This window comes from Rhodamnia argentea, chromosome 1, assembly GCF_020921035.1.
Source record: "Rhodamnia argentea isolate NSW1041297 chromosome 1, ASM2092103v1, whole genome shotgun sequence".
NCBI lineage: Eukaryota > Viridiplantae > Streptophyta > Magnoliopsida > Myrtales > Myrtaceae > Rhodamnia > Rhodamnia argentea.
Window position 1 is genome coordinate 30,260,817 of NC_063150.1, and position 10,540 is coordinate 30,271,356.

The window sequence follows — 10,540 nt, forward strand, 5'->3', positions numbered from 1 at the left end:
ACTTTGCGATCGTCGTAGACTCATTTTGCCAAAGTGGTCTTCCCTGAACCCCCCATTGACACAACTTCAAGTCCGAGTTCTCCAACAACAAGCCACTTCATAAGCTCCTCTCTTGGCTTGTCAATCCCCACCAGTTCACCTTCCTCGACTTGAAAAGCATACTCCCTGAGATCGGGCCATGAGGTGCCTCTGGTGGATGCACTTGCACTTTGCTTTGGTAAATATGACTTGAAATGGTATCGCCGATGCCCTTCTCGTATGCTGCTGACTCTTGACTTGATATAAGCTATTTTGGAGGAAATATGATGGCGTGCTTTCAAGTTCTTTATGGATGACTTGATCTTGTGAAAGTACCTGATGAACCCATGTCCGTGATCTCTTGCCGAGTTGAGCGTGAATTCATGCAGAATATCCTCTACAGCGTATGCAACATCTCTGACCTGTTTCACCCACACCTTCAACTCAGGGTCATCTTCTTGCGACGACTCGGCACTTGCGAAGAAGGCCTTCATGCGCTCAAATTCATCTCTGATGAGTTCTATTTATCAACGTACCCCTTTCAATAATAGTTTCACGTCTTTCTCAACGATCATAGCAAGCTTCTCAACCAAACAGGACACTGCGAATTCTGCCATTTCTCTTCCTCACTGATCTCACGAGATCAAAACTTAGCGAAGAAGGAAATAGGTATGGCGGTTTGCAAGTACCTTCTGAACCAAAAGAAAGAATCCTTTAAATGAACGGCCAACTAGGCTTGAGCGCGTCTATTTGGCGAAGTATTCTCATGACTTCTGCACTTTGATGTTACAACACTGATTAGGATACTAAGCAAACTGCCAAGTTGCCCGCTGCATTTCATTGGTCCCCAGGGGGGCAAATTTTCACATTGCACTGTTGCATTGAGGATTCCAGCCGACAAGTGGGACTTGGCAATTTGCTACTCCGTAACTGGTCTGCTCACAATCCACTCAGCAGTGGAAGCGGGCGAAGACAAACGCCTCTTGAACTTTGGCCAAAACGCACGGTGGAATTCTTCTTTGTTAACGCCATTGCCTTACTTGCAACTGCAGAAAACGCCTTGCGGATGAACGATTGATCCTGAACTGAGGCATAGTGACCGATCCCTGAACCCTTGCCGCCCTGCTCCGCCTAGGTACCCCAAAATCCACGTAATCACGGTTTGCAGATGGTGGAGGATGACGAACCTGAGATGAGAAATGGATAAAGTACATAAGTTCTAATGATCTGACCCATGTCCATGCTGTCGGTTGTCCAGTTTGAAGAAGTGTTTGAACAGTTTTGTAGTTAGCATGTATCTCCTCCTAAATAATTAAAATCAGCTATTAAATGTTATACTTCGATCCGACATAGTGACCAATTTAAGTCACCCCATAACCCTGGGAAATTGGAGAAATTTCACGTATATTGCATTCCGGGGGCACTCTAGTTTACAAGGAGGACAATAATGCTCACCGCGGCATGAGCCCGGTGCCTGCACTCTCCGGATCCATCTGCACCACTAAACTTGTGCATCGCAATGAATTTCACACGATGCCTGCCAAGTATGATAGTCCGGAAGGTCACAAGGCATATACACTCGATCCATACAACAATTTCTGCATCTCGCTGCGACATATGCTTGGAAGGGATGTCTGAATTATCTAAAATTGGTAATTAACCTAGAGATGATAGTTACTCATTTGCAAGGAGTTACGTAGCTGAAATATTGTCAAAATAACGAGGTTTAATTTTTTTTTTTGCAATGATCATATGTTTAAAAATCAATTACCTAAATCAGATTATCCTCTTAACAGACATTTTGATGACTTAATCATCACAATGAATAATCTTAATTGATTGAAGCGTGCCCTCATGTAAAAATTTCAACAATGCATGTGAATAATCTTTCACAGACAAATATTCTGTCTAGGCCATCCATTTTTGGGTTAATATCACGAAAAACCTCAAATACCCGTGGCAAATTTATTCCAAATTATTTTTATGACCACGAAAAACTCCAAACCGTTACACCTGTAATAAATTTACATTCCGTTAGTTTCCATTAAATTTTACCATCAAATTATTGAGTTTGATGGCACGTAACAATTGACGGGGTGTGTCCCCCGAGGAATAGTCGTGCTCTACCACCGGTTTGAGCCATAGCTCGCCGGCCGCGCGGACATCTCGGTTATAAAAAAAAAAAAAATTGACGAGGTGTATCGGTTTGAGATTTTTACTATGTGTTTGTCATATGTTTATCGGTTTGGAATTTTTCGTGATATTAACCCAATTTAACGGAAACGAATGGGGGTAAATTCATCACATGTATCGGTTTGGAGTTTTTGATAGTAAAAAAATATTTTGGAGTAAATTTATCACATGTGTACTGTCACGATCTAAAAAATTAATTTAGGTTAATGGATTATTAGGTTAATTAGATGAATTAACTAACCTAATACGGACTCTCCCAAGCCCTACCAATTCGCAACTTAGGTTTGATTTTTTTTCATTTGTAGGAGCCGCCACTAATCTTTTTTGGTAGGTAGATTAGATACCTAAATAAAGTATGGGAGAATACTTTATTTTCTGCTAACCAGAGATTTAGGGTTCGGGGACTTGATTATGTTAATTTTTAATTAACACCCTTTCGGTACCGGATTTCATGAAAATGCCTTTTCTTGATTGATGATGTGAATTGAATGTTTTTTTTTTTTGTTTCCCTTTTATTATTATTTTTTTTCGAATTTCTTTTAAGCTTGAATTTGAACAAAGTTAAACAAAAATGCCCATAATATACCTTAATTTCCGAATTTTCCGATAAATCTTCTCATTCCCGAAGATTCGGGCTAGAGCGAGATTTCATCTGCTATATTTTCGAGGATTCAAGCTAATATGCAAATAATGGTATAAGATGTCATCATCCCTTCTCGCCAAAGGGCAGAATACAAAATCTTATACTAAATTGCCGTCCCATCCCATAAGATCATGGTTAAGGCTTGCAATTTAATATTCTGAAGGGTCGGGCACAAGGGAGCATATATTATGGGCTGTTTTTATTTAAAGATGTGCAAATATTTATTGAATTTTCGAAAATCCCTACAAGATTTCGAAATTTTCAAGGAGATGAGCTTCTATCCACGTAGGATTGATATCTTTTAAAATGGGAAAGATTATCTCTTAGGATTTTCAAGATAATCGAGATAACTTCCAAATTTAAAGATTTCTTCAATATTTTCGAAAATTTTGATTAGGCCATGAGATATTGTTCTAATATTTCGAAAATATGTCGATATCGGATTACCTCAAAATCCATCACCGGAAGATATGTAAAACATCCAAGAAGATAAGCATCATATCTCAAGATTCACTCAGAAATTTCGAACATACAAGATTTGGCGACAAAATTGTTCAAGGATATGCTCATAGTGATCTAGAAATATATATGCTCAATATCCCCAAGATATATTTCAAGTTCAGAAATTAAAATTGAGCAACATAACTTATCCGAAAAAATCAATTTCCATATTCATCAACAATTTGTTCACATCCAAGGAGTGCAAACAATCTCCAGAATATATCGAGATAAGGATATTACCTATTAGGAAATAAAATTTCCTAATTTAGAATTTTTTATTCTGAAAGCATGTCGAATGAATCCAATTAAAATCCAACTTTTGAAACTTGTGATAAAATTAGGGTTTTGATATTTCGATCATACAAAATAATTGCTTCTTGAATTCCCAAAAAAACTGCGTTTTAGTCCAAAGACAACAGCAATTCAACGTGGAATTCATGCAAAATCTGTGTAGAAATAGTCAAGAAACTTACCTTTATGCTCCCCCAAAAATCTGCATGGTTAGAGATCATAAAACACATCAAAAACGGACTTGATTCAGACAAAACAACATGCAAAATAGCGCGAAACAGCATGCAAACCAGCGTGAAACAGCATTGAAAACAGCGCGAAACAGCATTGAAACGGTGGCAAAACAACTTGCTTTTCAACTCAAAAAGTCATCAAGTAGGACTGCAAAAATATAGGGAGATTACCTTGAATCGAGCCCGTAAATCTGTACTTCAAAAGCAACGAATTCGCCTGAAAATCGTCTCTAAATGGTGCTGTTTTTCACTCCAAACAGCAGTAGAATAGCCTCCTAAGATCAGCAAAATCGTTTCCTGGATAGCAACTCGAACCCTCCAGAAATTGTGATTCTTCTGCCGAAGGAGCTTTTGCCGCCGAAGGAGCTTTTGCCGAGAACCTGTTTCTTTTTCCCCTCAACTCTCACGTGAATACTCTAAATTTTCTGAACGTGTCAATTCTCCTCCCCCCTTAACCCTAGGCATAATTGTGTATTTATAGAACAAAGGGTTGCGCACAAGCGTAGGGTTTACCGACGACCGTTCGATTCATAAACTTTATTAGATATCGATCGTCGGATTAAAAATTCTGACTTTTAAGGAGTCATATTTATTAAAAATAACTAGAATTTTCGTTCAAATGAGGACTCCCACAAGTTGGACCAAAATCCTAGGCTTTTGTGGGCTCATTTTATCATTCCGAACCCAATTGGACCTTAACTAATCAATTATATAATTAATTTAGGCCTTTTTGCAATTTTAAGAGCTCAAACGGGCTGTTTTAAGTCCAAAATTATGATGAAAAATTCGGCATCCCCTCGGGGCCTTATTCGAAATTTGCAAACTAGTATGGTCCAGCCGCCTATCAAATTAAGCTCAATTGACCCGACATCCGACCCTAAATGCCATAACATGCTTTTGACTGACGGAAAATAAATGTGCTATGCATGATAAAATTATTTTTGTGAGAACCATTATTAATTCTCATTTTTATGAAATGATAAATGAAAATTAAAATTTAGGTGTTAACATGTACTAGTTTGAGATTTTTTGCTGTATTAATCCTATAATTTTTTACATAAAGTAGTATTGCGAAGGCACTGTTTAGTCCCTTAAGATCATTTGTTTTTCCACTTAATTTCCTCCATGTTCCTTGTCGACATGCTACAATAAGTACAAATATTAAGTAAGAGACAACATAGCATATGAGGAAGATGAAATAAACATCAAATTAGACATATGACATGACATTCATGGATCATGGCCAAAGGTGAAGATATCCACAAATGGATGGATTCGACGATCCTGATGCCATGATGATGTATTATTGGGTCTATTTGGTTTATTGACTCACTAATTCATTGGGAATAGTTCCATGCCACACACACAAACACACGAGGGGGAAAATGTTAAAAAAAGTTCTAAACCTATTATATTGGGGCCAATTCAACCTTAAATCTTTTTTTTTTTTTTGCGTCAATTCAGTTCAAAACTTTTTGCATTGGTGCCAATTCAATCATAAACCTTTTATTGGTACCAATTGAGCCATAAACTTATTAGATTTGTGTCAATTCAGTCCTAAGCTTTTTGTTTTTATACCAATTTAGTCAATTTTGATCGAAAATTACCGACGTGGACATCGGTTATCCTATGTTGAGTGGCTAGTGCCAACGTAGATTTTTTTAATATTATTCTAATAAATAAATAACTTTTAAAAAAGTATTAAAAATATTTAAAATAATATTAAAATTTTCCATGTCAGCGCCGGCCGTGTCACGTAGGACAATCGACGTCCACGTTAGCGATTTCCGATCAAAATTGATCGGATTGATTCAATTAGTACAAATGCAAAAAGTCTTAGGACTAAATTGACACAAGTACAAACGATTTATGATTAAATTAGTACCAATAAAAGGTTTATGATTGAATTGCTACCAATTAAAGGTTTTGAACTGAATTTGCACAAAAAAAAAAGTTTATGATTGAATTGGCACAAATGCAATAGATTTAGGAATTTTTTGACACTTTTCCCGTCAAAATGTGAACCTAAATCCCACAAAACAATAAGAACTTACACACACCAAAACCAAAGATATATTATTCCTATGTTGGAACTAGGAAAAGGCAAAACAGTCTGGACGACAAATAAAAGAACTTAAATCAAACGGACGATGATGTTTTTATTAGCAATAAATTAAATGATCTCAAAATTGGAAGCCGTAGAAACAAATTAGCCAGGAGTAATGCAATGTTGAGGTCCGAGTTTATTTAATTCTCAAGATGCGTCTGAATTATTAGCAATAAAGGAAAGGTTTTAGAAGTCAATTTTACTGCTCTATCCCCAAGCTGTCTATACTTGGAAAAAATAAAATAAAAATGGGAACAACAAAAAACAGCAGGCGCATGTAACATTTGCCTGGCTCTGTTTTTCATGACAGAACGTTAATTGTGTCCTCTATTCAATTTATCATATCTGTCGATCCTCCGTCTATTTTCACGGCATGTAATCTTCCAAGACGCAAAAATTGTAATTCTTCTCGTTTCTTTAGTCAAACCACTCGTTTGACTCCATACAGGCTAAAAGTAAAACAACCCATATAATATAATATATGCAGAAAGTAAGGAACAAAAAGCACTGACAACTAAATAAGACAACAACAGCAACAAGATTGCAGCCCGGGGATATGAAAGTTCTTAGATAAAAAATATCGATAATGGAAGGAGTCATAAAAGCGGCGGAGGATCTTCTTGCTCGTGACGATGGTCTTCTAGGATCAATGACGGACCAAAGGGACTAGCAGGGGGGCCAGCATATCCCTACGATCTACGAAACTTGAGGCAGAACCTCATCGCGGCTCATCGCCCTACCCTTGATGACATTGTAGGATTGGATGCTAAGATCATGCATCTCCCAGTGACCCTCTATCTGCCAGATAAAGGAGACTCTCGGGTTACGTTCCATCACCACCTCATAGCACTCTTGCACAACACCCTCCCTCATTCCGCTACTGCTTTGCGGATAGAACGCAAGAGCAAATTCTTCTGGCATCCCAAAGAATTCGAGATCCTTGAGGTTTGCGAGGCCGCGGATAACAACCAGTAATGATTGCCAGTCCAAGTGCCGGCATCCGACAATGGAGAGACTCTCAAGGCAAGGCATTGCCTGACCATTCATCAACACAAAGCTCAGATTTTCCAGATCTTCAAAGTGCAACTTCTTCAGCTTTGGGAACCCTCCATCTCCAAAAACCAATGTTTCCCCATCAAAGGTATTATGTAGATAAAGATCCACCAGATTGGGCAAATTCTGGAGAGCAATTAGGGGGCTCGATTTCAATCTGCTCCATCCCAAACGCAATCCGGTCAGTCTGTTCAGCAGAGGTACCCAATGAGGCAGCTCCTTTAGACATCCTTCCATATATAGACCCCGCAGGAGCAGGGGAGGTGAAGACAGAATATCCAAATCAATAACTTCAGACTCACTTTCTGCAGTCACATCTAGCGATCGAAGGTTGGTCATCTTCTCGAGGGAGTGGCATAGTTCCTTTGCATCGTCTGTCTTCAACTCCGTTACGCCCAGCCTCGTTAGCTGACTTAGCTCTCCCAGCTCTTGCATAATATTCTTGCTCCGACCACCTCCAGCTTTCACATAGCACAGTTTTTGCAGTGATTTTAGCGCTCCCATGCCCTCGGGAGCCGAAATTCCCTTTCTAGGACCGAAGGGTGGAGGAAATGTGAGCTCTGAATCACGGTACACCAACAGATTCTGTAATTTCTTGAGCTTGGTTATCTCCACAGGCAGCTCCGAGACCAACGTCTGTCTAAGATCCAGAGTCTCCAGACTTTGGAGTTTCCCGATTGAACTAGGAATGATGCGCACTTTGGTCCCTCTCAAACTTAGATACTTCAAGTGGAACAGGACTAGTATTTGTCTGGGGAAGTTGTGAAGGGACGAGCCTCCCAGATCTAACACCCTCAGCAGCTTAGAGCCACTTGGGATGAGTTGCTCATCTGTGGTTGACGATTCTCCAAACTCAAAAACGAGCAGAGAGCGTAGGCGGGGGAGATTTAGCTGGTTTAGTGCATTGTTGTTGGTGGACTGGACTGACAGACGCCGCGCTCTTTCGTTCAATTCTTTTCTCTGCTCAGATGCGAATGAAACAAAGTTTTCATCCCTTAACCTAGAAAGGATGCTTTCACGCATTAGGTCATGTACCCTACAACGACTTAGCCTTCCACCTCTTGTTTCTGCAATTTGCACCAAACTCCTGTTTATAAGCTGCTTCAGGTGTCTTTCAGCAACCTCGTCTTGTGTCATCCCTTCTCTTTCCTCAACAAATCCTTCTGCAATCCACAGACGGTAGAGTCTCCTACACTGAATCACATGATCCTCTGGAAACACTCCCAAGTACAAAAAGCAGCTTTTCAAGTTATCAGGCAAATCACTGTAGCTCAAGCTGAGAATTTTCCCGAAAATTTGCATCCTGTCATCGGTTTCTAGTTCTGCAGCAAGGCTGCGGGCAATCATCTCCCATTCTTGGTCATCTTTTGCAAAGAGAAGGCCACCAATTGCCACTATGGCCAGGGGCAAACCCTCACATTTTCTCAAAATCTGTAGAGAAAGGTGTTCTATGTGAGGAGGACAGGGCTTCCCACGGAAGGCTTTCTTGCAGAATAAGGACCATGACTCTTCTGGAGATAAGGGCATACGGGTATAAACTTTTGATGGGTGGGAAGAGACAGTAGCAATGTCAGCTTTGCGAGTAGTGATTATTATTCGGCTACAGAAGCTGCTATTAGGCAATGCATTTTTTATACCATCTAGTGCTTGCAACTTCCATACATCATCTAGAACAATGACGTACCTCTTTTGCTGCAGAAAGTCTTTCACTATCTGTTTGAGGCTCGTGATATTCATGGATTCTAATCCTTGAGGAACCGGCTGCTGAATTTCTTTATGTAGTCGAGCAATTATGTCCCTCAAGATACTCTGAATATTATAAGTCTGGGAGACATTGATCCATGCATGGCTTTGGAAGTAGGCTTTCACTTGGCGATCGTCGTAGACTCGTTTTGCCAAAGTGGTCTTCCCTGAACCCCCCATCCCTAATATCGACACAACTTCAAGTCCCGGTTGTCCATCAACAAGCCATCTAATAAGCTTTTCTCTCGGCTGGTCAATCCCCACCAGTTCACCTTCCTCGACAAGAAAAATCTCCTCCCTGAGATCGTGCCAGGAGGCGCCTCTGCTGGATGCCCTCACACTTTGCTCTGCGTCATATGGCTTCAAATTGTATCGCTGATGCCCTTCGGTGATGCTGTGGACTCTTGACTTGACATCATCTATCTTGGAGGAGATATGATGGCGTGCTTTCAAGTTCTGTATGGATGACTTGATCTTGTGAAAGTACTTCATGAACCCATGTCCGTGATCTCTTGCCAAGTTGAGTGTGAATTCGTCCAGAACATCCTCCACATCGTATGCAACCTCTCTGACCTGTTTCACCCATACCTTCAACTCAGGATCATCTTCTTGCAAAGACTCGGCACGTTTTAAGAAGGCCTTCATGTGCTCAAATTCAACTCTGATGACTTCAATTTTTGCACGCACCCCTTTCAGTAGTTTCGCCTCTTTCTCAACGAACATAGCAAGCTTTGAAACCAAAGAGGACACTGCGGATTCTGCCATCTCTCTTGCTCACTGAACTCACGAGATCAATACTCAGGCAACAAGGAAATAGGGTATCGCAGTTGGGTGGTACTGTCTGAGACCAAAATAAAGAATCCTTTGAATGAACATCAAAATGGGCTTTGAGTTAGTCTATTAGGCGTCAATATGACGCATCCAATATGGTTATTCCACAGTTGATAGCCAAGCAAAGCATTTGAAGAAAGGGCCCTAAACTAAAGGAATTGGAGCTTCCTTTGGTTTGCTCTTCGAGGTAAGGAATATAGGCTAGCTTTACCCCAGTGGCAGATTTTTATCTTGCTTTGTTCCATTGATGATTCCTGCCGACAACAGCATTTGTCCTTCATGGTCAGGTCACGAGCCACTCAGCATTTGTCTTTCTCAACGAACATAGCAAGCTTTGAAACCAAAATGGTGATTCTCCTAGTCATGGTTATTTTCAAGGTAAATAAGGAGAACCGATTCTTACAAATAACTGGCGACCGACTATATCGAAAATTCGCCTAAGAGGCATTGTGAGCGACCCCTAAACCATTGCCACCATGCTCCGCCTAGGTACCCCCGAATCAGCATAATCATAGTTCGTCGTCGAGGTGCAGAGGAAGGGGAATCTCAAATTTGAAAGGGATAAAGTAAGAGTCCTATTCATCTGACCCGGTTCCATTTAACTCGTTGGGTTGTCCAATTTATTAAAGTATTTGAACCGATTTATGTGCCGAATCTGTTTTATTGTGGGTGCTCGATCCGTACCACGTGTTCTCCCATGTACTTAATATCATATTGTGATTCGATATGGTTGAGTTTTTTTCCACGAATGTCCAAATTGTTTAAATAATCGATTACACATGTCAGATGATCGATCTCTTGACAGACATGCGCAAGACTTTGGTCATCAAAATTGAAACGTGCACTCCTGTCAAAAATCCCAACAATGTGTTTGAATAATCTTTCACAGATATATAATCTGCGTACACCATGCAACTTGAGACTGAG

The 10,540-nt window shown here is 40.1% G+C and overlaps 1 protein-coding gene across 1 annotated transcript; it reads right to left on the reverse strand.

Moving 5' to 3' along the window:
- Window positions 1–6,682: 6,682 nt before the first annotated feature.
- LOC125314889 (disease resistance protein RPM1-like) lies at window positions 6,683–9,547 on the reverse strand. Its single transcript, XM_048278160.1, has one exon. It carries the CDS (start codon window positions 9,545–9,547, stop codon window positions 6,683–6,685), a length of 2,865 nt encoding a protein of 954 aa, XP_048134117.1.
- Window positions 9,548–10,540: the final 993 nt, after the last annotated feature.